Source organism: Bufo bufo, chromosome 4 (genome assembly GCF_905171765.1).
Source record: "Bufo bufo chromosome 4, aBufBuf1.1, whole genome shotgun sequence".
In the NCBI taxonomy this organism is placed as follows: Eukaryota; Metazoa; Chordata; class Amphibia; order Anura; family Bufonidae; genus Bufo; species Bufo bufo.
In genome coordinates, this window is record NC_053392.1 from 374,665,880 (window position 1) to 374,680,010 (window position 14,131).

Sequence of the window (14,131 nt, forward strand, 5' to 3'; positions counted from 1 at the left end):
TGTTTGGGGCTCATTTTTTGCAGCATGATCTGTAGTTTTTATTCATACCATCTTGGGATGTGTATGACTTTTTGATCACTTTTGATTTAATTTTTTGAGGGAGGTGAAGAGAAGAAAATGTAAATCAGCCATATATAAATACATCTATATTTTGGCCATTTTGAGACACAGCAATGCCTATGATCTTTATTTTTTATTGCTTAGATTTATTTTTAATATCTGGAAAGGGAGGTGATTAGAATTTTTAGATTTAAAAACTTTTTTTTAAACTTTTTTGTACCCCCATTGGAATTTAACATGGAAAGAATTACCACTGCAGTCTAGGGGAGATTCCCTATGTTCTATGTAGTCTCGTCACAGGCAGGGCTTCATAGGAACATTGCTGTGGCAGGCCTCAGATTATTTCACAGTAATGGAATGGCTTCCTCTATCTCGGCGCTGGAAAGCCTTTTGGGTCCCATTTTGGCCCCTCAGATTCTGTGGTCACAATTTATTATGACAGTTTAAAAGTTTGTAATTGGCATTCCCAGACCGGAGAGCAAACCGCAACATTTTGTATTTTGCTTTCCGTTCTGGGATGCGGAGCAAGACAGATCCGGCATTACCCCATTGCAAATCAATGGAGACGGATCAGTTTTCTCTGACACAATCTTCCACAATAGAAAACGGATCCGTCCCCCAATGACTTTCAATGGATCCGTCTTGGCAATGTTAAAGATACGTTAAAGATAATACAACCAGATCCGTTCATAATGGATGCAGATGGTTGTATTATCAGTAACGGAAGCGTTTTTGCTGAACCCTGCCCGATCCAGCAAAAACACTAGTGTGAAAGTAGCTTAAGTACAAAAGTCATTAGGACACTGCTGTAAACTGTAAAAAAAAGCTTTCACTTGGCGTTATTATTCTCTTGGAAGCAAAGGTTCCCTTTCTTGAAGTATGCTGTTAGTTTCCGATAAACCAGACCTGTAAAGAGAAAGAAATGTTGTTTACATTTATCAGCACTACTTAAACTCTTTTTAACCCTAGTCTAATTAGGGTCTTATCTTATAGGGCGGCCCCCACTGAAGTCATCGCACTTTGTTTTGTTTTGTTTTTTCCCTGTTGATTTTGGCGCCTTATATTCTCCCTGGCTGCATCCAATCAGAGCGCAACGCTCATAGCCAGGGAGGAGCTCATTCTCCCTGGCTATGAGCGGTGCGCTCTGATTGGATGCGCTCACAACCAGGGAGAAGAGAACCGCTCCGGTCTCCACCTAGTATAACCAAGTAGACTAATTAGACTATAAGGGGCCGAAATCAACGGGGGACAACAACGGACGAATTTTGAAAAAAAAAAAGTGTGATGACATCAGTGAGAGCCGCCCTATCAGGTAAGACCCTATTTAGACTAGGGCTAAACAGATGAAAGGCCCTCTTTAAATGGGTTGTCCCATCTCAACATTTATAGCAGGGGTGGCCAACCCGTGGCTCCATTTACTTTCAATTGCGGCTCGTTCTGTCTACATCAGTGTCAGATTATAATTGGGGCATTTGAGTCGGCAGCCCTGGGCCCAGGGTGAGCTAATTTGGCCGATTTGCCATCCCAAACGCCCCATTTTATGACACCAGTAACATATAGCAAAATAATAATCTTCAGCAGCAGCACTTCACTTACGAGCTGCCGACAGTAACAGCCGGGCCAGGTCCCGCCCCCGTCAGCGCCGTGGTGGAAGGCTGGAATGAGGCGGAAGAGTGGAGAGGACTCAGAGCGCCGAGAGCGGGCACGTGACTCAGTTACTCACTGCAGCTCCGCCTCCTCCTCTGGCACAGAAGGCGAAGCCATCGATGTGCCTGCACACCGTAGGGTGGCCACTGGCTTCACACCAGAAAGCCTGACCTCACCGGCGACGCCACCGACCGAGGAAAAAATGGTGGGAGGAGAAACAAAAATGGTGGGAGGAGAAACCCCTTTCAGCAGTCCCCCAAAGGAGTTAATAACTACTGTGAATGGGGGACTGCTGAAAAGGTAGCCAGCCAGTTCCCCCTTCACAGTAGTTATTAACACCTCATCAGTCCCCCATTCACAGTATTTATTAACCCCTTTCAGCAATCCCCGGCGGCCCACAGCACAGATCAGTGAGTACCTAATTTCCCCCCTAGTTATTACAGTCCCACCCATTCACAAACTTCCCCCCTTTCAGTTTCAGCAATCCCCGTCATGGCCACAGCAAAGTCTTTCAGACCAGTACCAGCAGCCTCGACTATCTCAGCGCAGCTGCGCTCCTCAGAGTCTGTTTCTCCTTTCACTTCCTGCAGCGCCTGCAAACCAGAATTGACAGGCAGCATGTGATGTCAGTGCGCTCTGCGCTGTGACTAGTGAGCCGAATCATGTGAGTGACTGATACTTAAAGTGCCCCTTACAGTAGTCTCGCCGATAACCACAAAAAAGGAGAGCTTTTGGCCGTCCGTCCTGGCCTTGCGCCGGACGGAGGACCAGAAGTCTAAAATCCGGACTGTCCGGCCTAAAACCGCACATCAGGCCACCCTAGCCATCTGTGAGTGTGTCTGTGTGTGACCTAATGCCCGCCCCCAGTCTTCTCAATGCCAGCCCAGCAGCCAGATTCATCAGACCGCAGGCTGGGTCTGTGGGAGTGGCAAGAAGTGGAGCAGCAGGCAAGGAGGACCTGCTCCAGCAGCAGCCAGCTTGAACAGCAGCCAAAGCTCCTTCCATAGTAAATTTTAATGAATGTTAATGATGGGCAGCAGGGCAGTGGGCACTCAATCAGAGCAGCAGTGGCAGAGAGACTCCCTGAGGCCAGCAGCAGCCATTTTAGTCAGATTATAGCCACTCTGCAGCTTTGGCTCTAATCTGACTGGAATGGCTGCTGCTGGTCTCAGTCTCTCTGCCACTGCTACTCTGCCTTTTTTTCACAGGGGGCAGTGCCCAGTGGATTATTAATCGCACACAAAGTGTTAGTTCGAATATCGAATTGGTGAATTATTTTTAATCCTTCTCTTCACAGGTGGCTAGCCCAGCACACCAAGTTTTTGAACATCAAAATGGTGAATATTAATCTATGTATGATAAAGAGATCAATAATCCGAGCGTTTGACCATCAAAATGGTGGTGTGCTGGGCATGTGTGAGGAGAAGGATCAATAGTAATCCACCATTTTGATATTCAAATACTCGGTGTGCTGGGCTGGGCATGGGGTGTCATCTGAGCATGGGGCGGTCATCTGAGCATGGGGCGGTCATCTGAGCATGGGGCGGTCATCTGATCATGGGGCGGTCATCTGATCATGGGGCGGTCATCTGAGCATGGGGCGGTCATCTGAGCATGGGGCGGTCATCTGAGCATGGGGCGGGGAGCGGTCATCTGAGCATGGGGCGGGGAGCGGTCATCTGAGCATGGGGCGGGGAGCGGTCATCTGAGCATGGGGCGGGGAGCGGTCATCTGAGCATGGGGTGGGGAGCGGTCATCTGAGCATGGGGCGGTCATCTGAGCATGGGGCGGTCATCTCAGCATGGAGCGGACATCTGTGCATGGAGCGGACATCTGTGCATGGAGCGGACATCTGTGCATGGAGCGGTCATTTGTGCATGGGGTGGTCATCTGTCCACTAGGACCTGCTCCAATCTCCAGAATGACGCCCCCAAAGTGAAGGAAGAGAAGCTGCACATGTGCGGCCATCCTCCAATCACAGCCATTCACATTCATCATGAACAATGAAATCAGAAACAGTAGATCTATGAATATAAAAAAGGACACTGTCGTGTCGCAGGATGTCACATGTCGCAGTGCCACACCATAGCCTATCATTATAAAAATTGTTGAGACAAAATGTTGCACAACACATGTCGTCATGTAGCCCTAGCATTAAAGGGGCAGGGTGCTGTGGAGGTCACTGTTAAAGGGGCAGGCACTGTGTAGGTCACTGTTAAAGAGGCGTTCACTGTGGATGTTACTGTTAAGGGGGAAGGCCGCTATGGAGGTCACTGTTAAAGGGGCGGACACTGTGGAGGTCATTGTTAAGGGGGCAGGGGCCACTATTAAAGGGGCAACTGCTGTGGAGGTCACTGTTAATGCAGCGGGGTACTGTGGAGGTCACTGTTAAGGGGGGGGCCCCTGAGGAGGTCACTGTCAAGGGAGTGGGGTGCTGTGAAACTCACTGTTAAAGGGGCGGGCTGCTGTGAAGGTCAAAGTTAAGGGGATGGGCTGCTGTGGAGGTCTCATTTAAAGTGGCTGGCACGGGGGGGGGGGGGGTCAGTGTTAAGGGGTGGGGGACTGTGGAGTTCACTGTTAAAGGGGCGGGGTGCTGTAGAGGTCACTGTTATGGGGGATACTGTTGATATCTAACGACACACAAACATTAAATGAAATAGATGAAATATACCCGTGCGAAGCCAGGTCCTTCTGCTAGTATACTATAAATGAATAAATTTCAAGTTTTAATGAATCTTTCTCTAGAAAACTACAGTATATATCAATCTGCTCCTTGTGATAGGAGTGTGTCCCTAATGCTCCATTCACACGTCCGCAAATGGGTCCGCATCCGTTCCGCAATTTTGCGGAACGGGTGCGGACCCATTCATTTTCTATCGGGTCCGCAGCTCCGCAAAAGATAGAACAGGTCCTATTCTTGTCCACAGCTGCGGACAAGAATAGGTATTTCTAGGGGGGTGCCAGGCGGGTGTGTTGCGGGTCCGCAACACACCACGGACGTGTGCATGGAGCCTTAACACGCTGGCATTGTCAGTAATGATTAGACAATGTCAGAGTCTCTGAGAACTCATCCCCCAACTAGTAACAGCCAGTTGTCAATTTATTCATAAACTTCTAGGAGAAATAACAGAGGAACAGTACATTGCAGAGTTATAATAAAAGCTGCTCCAGAATTGTTATATTATGAGGAATACAAATGTTTACTAAAATAGACGTCAGAAGGAATGACAGGTCGTATTGCAGTGTCCCATTATGTGTTATATGTGGGCACTTTAAACTTTTGATGTGTGTATTTAATGTATTGTGGTATCAAACTGTAATTCCTATTGCCAGGCTGTTAGAAGTCATTACATCTATTCGCCCCTAGGTGGTGCTGGCATCACTGATATATATATCTGGGGTTTACTAATAAAGTTAGTGGAAATTGAAGTTAATCCAGTGTTGAGAACAGAGAGGAATTTGATGGAGGAGCAGAACAGGCCTAGTCCACAATGTAGCTGCCATTTTGACCCCTTGGCCCTGATCAAGCTAAGGGAGCATAGAGAACAGTATTACAGCAGCACAGCACAGACCAGTGAGTCTACGTCTGGATATAGAGAAAGTCTAGTGGAGGTTAGAGCTAAACTAGCCAAAGGACTTCACGCGCAACAGTCACCAGGAGGAACCTAAAAGTACCTGGACACAGCCGGATGATTAATGCGCAAAATTATCCTTTACCACATGCCTCTATGGACATAGTGGACCGTAATTCTTCAGAGAGCATCCATTCCAAAGAATGGAGCAGAAGACTGATGCCTGCCATTACGGAGCCGCCCTGTGGATTGCTACTGACTAGTAGTTATTATATTCAGTACCTACCTGAGTGCTAGAGTGAGGACCAAGTATAGATACCACCATCTTTTCCACCACCAACCTTTGCACTTAACGGTGCTGGCGTCACAAACAACCGGGGTCCCAGCCTCAAAAGCACCCTAAACACCTATACCATCAAGGGCACCTCAACTACCATCTGGCTGGTGATCCCTGTACTAGAGAGTGCCCCGGAAGATTTAGTGCTGTCTTCCCCATCACTGCACGCCGTCCCAGGGAGTCTCTGCTATCCATGAGTAAAAACTACTACTACCCCCATCAGCTCACCGTAGCCTCACATGTTGCCCCTGCGGTCCGGTTTGCTGCACTCTTTAAAGACCTTTAAAAAGGCCAATATTCATACGAACATTTGTTTCCAATCATTGCCCTGTATAAACATTGCCAAAGATCAGCAACTAAAGACGTTGTTGATAGCATAAAAATTATTGTTTGTCAGCAGCACATCTCCCTGTGTAAACAAGGATGTGCCTCTGACAATATGCAAACTGAATGGAGATGAATAATCTTTAATGTGATCTTTCATTCCCGTCTAGTACGATGATAGCTCTATTTAAAACAAGCTTAGACACTGATGATCAGTGCTCGCTTGCAGACTGATGATCTGGCAGTGCAAATGGGTCCTTAGACAGAAAATCTGTGTCGGCATCAGGAGGACATTAAAAATGCTATGGTGTCTGTAATGTCTTCAGTGCTTGTAATCTGTTCAGTATCTAACACACTTTCTGTTGACATACAGTAATGAACATACAGCATGTTGAAGCGATAAACGCGAGCTCCAGGTATAGAAGATTCATTCATGCTGTGAAAGACTTACCTTTTTTTCTTTATCTTTGCCTCCCAGGAGTAAAATGTTAAACTCAGCACAAACTGCAAAATGACAAAATGACAACATAAAAATGATTCATTTTAAAACCAGCAACATTTCTATCATATAATGATACAAGATTCTGTGTAACTTACAGACACTAGAGGCACAATGCCTTGAAAGGCAGCCGCCCACTGAAAATTGAACTTTTCATTCAGAAATCCGCCAAGTGTTGGGCCTACAAATGTTCTTTGTAGGAAAAGAAAAAAGGAAAAATCAATAAATTGAATTAACTGCAGCAGAAACATGTTCTTAGTGGTATCAATGTTTCATGGTAAAGATGAAACCTATCTAGCATATACGGCATAAATGCTTAAGGTGTACAGACTTTAGTAAGTGATGACCTTTCCTCAGAATAGGCCATCACTAGCTGATCAGTGGAGGTCCCACAACCCGCACTCCCGCTGATCAGCTGTTTGGTGTACCTACATTGCCAGAATTCGGCTCCAGAACTACACCGAACCATCAACACTGTAGAGGAGAGATTTTGTTACTACAGCAATGCTCCCTCCACTATAAGGTTAATGGTACTGTGTACCTCCGGCGCCGAGTTCAGGTGATGGTGCTACAAGGAATAGCTGATTGGCAGGAGTGCGGGTGTCAAGACACCTACCGATCAGCTAGTGATGGCTAGTGTTGAGCGAACAGTTCGAGCATAGTTCGGGTCCGTACCGAATTTTGGGGTGTTCGTGACACGGACCCGAACCCGAACTTTTTCGTAAAAGTTCGGGTTCGGGTTCGTCGTTCGGCATGTATTTTGGCGCATTTTGAAAGGCTGCAAAGCAGCCAATCAACATGCATCATACTACTTGCCCTAAGATGCCATCGCAGCCATGCCTACTATTGGCAAGGCTGTGATTGGCCAAGTGCAGCATGTGACTCAGCCTCTTTATAAGCTTGTGCGCACGTCGGGACGTGCTCACTCCCGATGTGAATAGAACAGGGATAGACGCAGCTGATGCTAGGGCGAGAATAGGCAGGGATAATTGAATAACTGGAAGCAAATTTCTCTCCTCCACCTGTGATTCATCTGAACAACTGCAGCTGAGCTGCTTTTTTGATAGGGATTGGCTATTTTTAGAGTGGCCAGAGTGATTTTTCCATCCACATGTACCTGGGCTGACCGCCGGCCGCCATTTTGCGACTTGTAGTGCTGCAGCAGAAGCTGCCACAGTGTGCATTCCAAAGCTCCAAACAAGTCAGACATCTACACCTGGGATTCAGACCAATAGCGATTTAGCAGCACAGTCCAAGGCTATTTTTTTTAAAGGTTGTGCAGACCATTTTGTGGCACATGTTACTGGGCTGATAGGCGGCGGCCATCTTGGGACTAGTGCTGCAGCACAATCTCTCCCAACGTCCATTAATCACTTGTAATAGTGGTCTGTGCCATAGAAATCCTACATCAGGGACTTGGGTGTGCTTGTGTCACCCCTACTAATACCAGTCCACCTGTAATCCATACAGTGAAAAGCCATAAAGTATTCCAGTGAGGGAATTTTTTTTTTATTTAAAAAAGGCCAAGTTAGTTTATCTGGTGTTCAATATACTAGATACAGTTAGGCCTGCGTTTCATACATCTGGAATTAGCAAACTAATGTGCTGGGGTTGGGAAAACATATATGTACCCATACTAGAATCTGTCAAAGAAAGCGGTACTCACATATAACAGTCATTCCATCTGTAATCCATACAGTCAAAAGACTGAAAGTATTCCAGTGAGGGAATTTTTTTTATTTAAAAAAGGCCAAGTTAGTTTATCTGGCGTTTAATATACTAGATACAGTTAGGCCTGCGTTTCATACATCTGGAATTAGCAAACTAATGTGCTGGGGTTGGGAAAACATATATGTACCCATACTAGAATCTGTCAAAGAAAGCGGTACTCACATATAACAGTCATTCCATCTGTAATCCATACAGTCAAAAGACTGAAAGTATTCCAGTGAGGGAATTTTTTTTATTTAAAAAAGGCCAAGTTAGTTTATCTGGCGTTCAATATACTAGATACAGTTAGGCCTGCGTTTCATACATCTGGAATTAGCAAACTAATGTGCTGGGGTTGGGAAAACATATATGTACCCATACTAGAATCTGTCAAAGAAAGCGGTACTCACATATAACAGTCATTCCATCTGTAATCCATACAGTCAAAAGACTGAAAGTATTCCAGTGAGGGAATTTTTTTTTTATTTAAAAAAGGCCAAGTTAGTTTATCTGGCGTTCAATATACTAGATACAGTTAGGCCTGCGTTTCATACATCTGGAATTAGCAAACTAATGTGCTGGGGTTGGGAAAACATATATGTACCCATACTAGAATCTGTCAAAGAAAGCGGTACTCACATATAACAGTCATTCCATCTGTAATCCATACAGTCAAAAGACTGAAAGTATTCCAGTGAGGGAATTTTTTTTTTATTTAAAAAAGGCCAAGTTAGTTTATCTGGCGTTCAATATACTAGATACAGTTAGGCCTGCGTTTCATACATCTGGAATTAGCAAACTAATGTGCTGGGGTTGGGAAAACATATATGTACCCATACTAGAATCTGTCAAAGAAAGCGGTACTCACATATAACAGTCATTCCATCTGTAATCCATACAGTCAAAAGACTGAAAGTATTCCAGTGAGGGGATTTTGCTTATAAATATAATATATTTCATTGTGGTGCGAGTTGAATCGCAACAATGAAGAAAAATACTATTAAGGGACGAGGACGCGGTCGTGGTGGTGTCCGTGGAGCCTCTGTTGCTGGTAGAGGACGTGGCCGTTCGGCCCCAGGCGCACACAGTAGGGAACGAACTCCCTCAACTAGCCGGCAGAATGTACCGCAATATCTCGTGGGGCCCAATGCCGCTCTTAGGATGGTAAGGCCTGAGCAGGTACAGGCATTAATCGATTGGGTGGCCGACAGTGCTTCCAGCACGTTCACCACATGGTCTTCCACCCAGTCTTCTGCGGAAAGCGCACAGGTGGCACCTGAAAACCAAGCCCATCAGTCTGTCACATCACCCCCAAGCATATCAGGGAAACGGTCTGAGCCACAAGTTATGCAGCAGTCTCTTCTTCTGTTTGAAGACTCTGCTTCCAGGGTTTCCCAGGGGCGTCCACCTAGCCCTTCCCCAGTGGAGGAAGACATACCATGCACTGACGCACAACCACTTATGTCTCCAGATGAAGAGGACATGGGAATACCACCACAGCAGAGTCACCGACTCTCTGATGATGATGAAACACAGGTGCCCACTGCCGCGTCTTTTTGCAGTGTGCAGACTGAACAGGAGGAGGTCAGGGAGGGAGACTGGGTGGAAGACGATGCAGAGGACGATGAGGTCTTAGACCCCACATGGACTGAAGGTCGTGGCGATGACTTTCACAGTTCAGAGGAAGAGGTAGTGGTGAGACCGAGACAACAGCGAAGCCAAAGAGGGAGCAGGGGGCCAAAGCAGACGAGCCGCCGCCCCCAGAGTTCGCCTGCTACTGGACATCGCCAACAGGGACCCAGCCCCACAAAGGCAGCTTCAAAGAGTTCCCTGGCATGGCACTTCTTTAAACAATGTCCTACCGACAAGACCCGAGTGACTTGCACGCTCTGCCATCAGAGCCTGAGGCGAGGCATTAACGTTCTGAACCTCAGCACAACCTGCATGACCAGGCATCTACATGCAAAGCATGAACTGCAGTGGGGTACACACCTTAAAAACCAGGCACTCGCTGAGGCTCCCCCTGCTCCCTCTACTGCTGCTGCCTCGGCTTCCGCCTCGAGAGGAATGTTGCCACCTGCCGAGCAGCAAACAGAGGATGTGCCACTGACACCACCACCACCGCCACCGTCAACTAGCGTCTCCACTATATCACACAGCAGCGTTCAGCTCTCAATATCTCAAACCTTAGAGAGGAAGCGCAAATTCCCCCCGAGTCACCCTCGAGCCCTTGGCCTGAACGCCAGCATTTCTAAACTGCTGGCCTTTGAAATGCTGTCATTCCGGCTGGTGGACACAGACAGCTTCAAACAGCTGATGGCCATGGCTGTCCCGCAGTATGTGGTTCCCAGCCGCCACTACTTCTCCAAGACAGCCGTGCCTTCCCTGCACATGCAAGTGTCCGATAAAATCAAGTGTCCACCTAACCACAGATACGTGGACCAGTAAGCACGGCCAGGGACGCTATATCTCACTAACTGCACACTGGATGAATGTAGTGGCGGCTGGGCCCCCGGCGGACAGTTCCTTGGCGCACGTCCTTCCGCCCCCTAGGATCGCAGGGCATCATTCTCTGCCTCCTGTAGCCTCCTCCTCCTACTCGGCTTCCTCCTCCACTGCTTCCACCAGCTCATCCGGTCAGCCACACACCTTCACCACCAACTTCAGCACAGCCCGGGGTAAACGTCAGCAGGCCATTCTGAAACTCATATGTTTGGGGGACAGGCCCCACACCGCACAGGAGTTGTGGCGGGGTATTGAACAACAGACCGACGAGTGGTTTCTGCCGGTGGGCCTCAAGCCAGGCCTGGTGGTATGCGATAATGGGCGAAATCTCGTGGCAGCTCTGGGACTAGCCGGTTTGACGCACATCCCTTGCCTGGCGCATGTGCTGAACTTGGTGGTGCAGAGGTTCATTCACCACTACCCCAACATGTCAGAGCTGCTGCATAAAGTGCGGGCCGTCTGTGCGCGCTTCCGCCGTTCACATCCTGCCGCTGCTCGCCTGTCTGCGCTACAGCGGAACTTCGGCCTTCCCGCTCACCGCCTCATATGCGACGTGCCCACCCGGTGGGACTCCACCTTGCACATGCTGGAGAGACTGTGCGAGCAGCAGCAGGCCATAGTGGAGTTTCAGCTGCAGCACGCTCGCGTCAGTCGTACTGCCGAACAGCACCACTTCACCACCAATGATTGGGCCTCCATGCGAGACCTGTGTGCCCTGCTGCGCTGTTTCGAGTACTCCACCAACATGGCCAGTGGCGATGACACTGTTATCAGCGTTACAATACCACTTCTATGTCTCCTTGAGAAAACACTTAGGGCAATGATGTTAGAGGAGGTGGCCCAGGTGGAGGAGGAGGAGGAGGATGAGGGCTCGTTTCTAACACTTTCGGGCTAGTCTGTTCGAAGTGGCTCAGAGGGAGGTTTGTTTAAGCAGCAGAGGACAGGTTCACAAGTCGCCAGCCAAGGCACTGTACTGGAGGACGAGGAGGAGGAGGAGGTGGAGGGGGACGAGAATGACGCAAGTTCACAGCGGGGTGGCAGCCCAGGCCCATCACTGGTGCGTGGCTGGGGGGATACGGTGGACGATGACGATACGCCTCCCACAGAGGACAGCTTGTCCTTACCCATGGGTAGCCTGGCCCACATGAGCGAATATATGCTCCAATGCCTGCGCAACGACAGCAGAGTTGCCCACGTTTTAACGTGTGCAGACTACTGGGTGGCCACCCTGCTGGATCCCCGGTATAAAGACAATGTGCCCACTTTAATTCCTGAACTGGAGCGCGACCGTAAGATGCGCGAGTACAAGCGCACGCTGATAGAGGCGCTCTTGAGAGCATTCCCACATGTCACAGGGGAACAGGTGGAAGGTGAAGGCAGAGGAGTGGCAAGAGGTCGCCAACGCAGCTGTGTCACGGCCAGCTCATCTGAGGGCAGGGTTAGCATGGCAGAAATTTGGAAAAGTTTTGTCTCCACGCCACAGCTATCTGCACCGACACCTGATACGGAACGTGTTAGCAGGAGGCAGCATTTCACTAACATGGTTGAACAGTATGTCTGCACACCCCTCCACATCCTGACGGATGGTTCGGCCCCATTCAACTACTGGGTTTCGAAATTGTCCACGTGGCCAGAGTTAGCATGTTATGCCTTGGAGGTGCTTTCCTGCCCGGCGGCCAGCGTTTTATCTGAACGCGTATTCAGCACGGCAGGGGGCGTCATTACTGACAAGCGCAGCCGCCTGTCCACAGCCAACGTGGACAAGCTGACCTTCATAAAGATGAACCAGGCATGGATCCCACAGGACCTGTCCCTCCCTTGTGCAGAGTAGTCCTTATTAACTGCCTAAAACATGTCTTGTTGTGCTACGGGCCACTTCTTTATTTGATACAAATTTTATGAAACCCACAGTTGAATGAAACTCTTCTCTGTCTGGGCGCCGGGGCCTAACCAGATGAAAGTGGCCGGTTAAACTAACGGGTGACATGAAGCCATAACCTCTGCCATGCTACCTCTGTCTTCTGTCTGGGTGCTGAGGCCTAAGTCAAATAAAGCGGTCTTCTGCTGTGCTGGGGGATATGAAGCTAATCTCTGACCTCTCTCCTCTGTCTGGGTCCAAAGGCCTAAATCACTGAAAGAGGCCTTCTCCTGTGGTGTGTGATATGATGCCAGAATATGTGCTGTGGGGCCTCTCTCCTCTTCCTGGGTGCAGGGGTCAAATAAACTAAATTGTGGCCTACTCCTGTGGTGGTTGATATGATGCCTGATTCTCTGATGTGGAACCTCTCTCCTCTGTTTGGGTGAAGGGGTCAAAGTAACTAAATGGTGGCTTCTCCTGTGGTGGCTGATATGATGCCAGAATATGTGCTGTGGTGCCTCTCTCCTCTTCCTGGGTGCGGGGGTCAAAGTAACTCAATGGTGGCTTCTCCTGTGGTGGCTGATATGATGCCAGAATATGTGCTGTGGTGCCTCTCTCCTCTTCCTGGGTGCGGGGGTCAAAGTAACTCAATGGTGGCTTCTCCTGTGGTGGCTGATATGATGCCAGAATATGTGCTGTGGTGCCTCTCTCCTCTTCCTGGGTGCAGGGGTCAAAGTAACTAAATGGTGGCTTCTCCTGTGGTGGTTGATATGATGCCTGATTCTCTGCTGTGAAACCTCTCTCCTCCATCTGGGTGTAGGGGTCAAAGTCGCCTTCTCCTGTGCTGATTGATATAAAGCTGATGGTTGTGCCATCTGACATGGTTGCCAGGGTCTGATTCAATGGGGGCCTACTCCTGTGGTGGGTGATCTAAATGCCTGATTCTCTGCTGTGAAACCTCTCTCCTCCGTCTGGGTGTAGGGGTCAAAGTCTTTCAAAGTCGCCTTCTCCTGTGCTGATTGATATGAAGCTGATGGTTGTGCCATCTGACATGGTTGCCGGGGTCCCATTAAATTGGGGCCTACTCCTGTGGTGGGTGATCTAAATGCCTGATTCTCTGCTTTGAAACCTCTCTCCTCCGTCCGGGTGTAGGGGTCAAAGTCTGTCAAAGTCGCCTTCTCCTGTGCTGATTGATATAAAGCTTATGCTTGTGCCATCTGACATGGTTGCCGGGGTCTGATTCAATGGTGGCCTACTCCTGTGGTGGGTGATCTAAATGCCTGATTCTCTGCTGTGTAACCTCTCTCCTCCGTCTGGGTGTAGGGGTCAAAGTAACTAAATGGTGGCCTACTCCTGTGGTGGGTGACTTGAAGCCTGATTCTGTGCTATGGGACCTCACTCCAATTAATATTGTTTAATTTTTATTTATTTTATGTTAACTCATCATTTCCCTATCTACATTTGTTTGCAGGGGATTTAACTACATTTTGCTGCCTTTTGCAGCCCTCTAGCCCTTTCCGGGTGTGTTTTACAGCCTTTTTAGTGCCCAAAAGTTCGGGTCCCCATTGACTTCTATGGGGTTCGGGTTCGGGATGAAGTTCGGGTCGAGTTCGGATCCC

At 48.6% G+C, this 14,131-nt stretch overlaps 1 protein-coding gene across 1 annotated transcript in view; it reads right to left on the bottom strand.

The window, feature by feature from the left end:
• Nucleotides 1–902: 902 nt before the first annotated feature.
• LOC120999221 (MFS-type transporter SLC18B1-like) overlaps nucleotides 903–14,131 on the bottom strand; it is a 130,540-nt gene continuing 117,311 nt past the window's right edge. The window contains exons 11-13 of the mRNA XM_040430095.1: nucleotides 6,538–6,631; nucleotides 6,392–6,444; nucleotides 903–966 (exon numbers count right to left, since the gene is read on the bottom strand). Of these exons, the coding sequence (XP_040286029.1) occupies nucleotides 903–966; nucleotides 6,392–6,444; nucleotides 6,538–6,631 (211 nt within the window). The remainder of the gene's footprint in view (nucleotides 967–6,391; nucleotides 6,445–6,537; nucleotides 6,632–14,131) is intronic.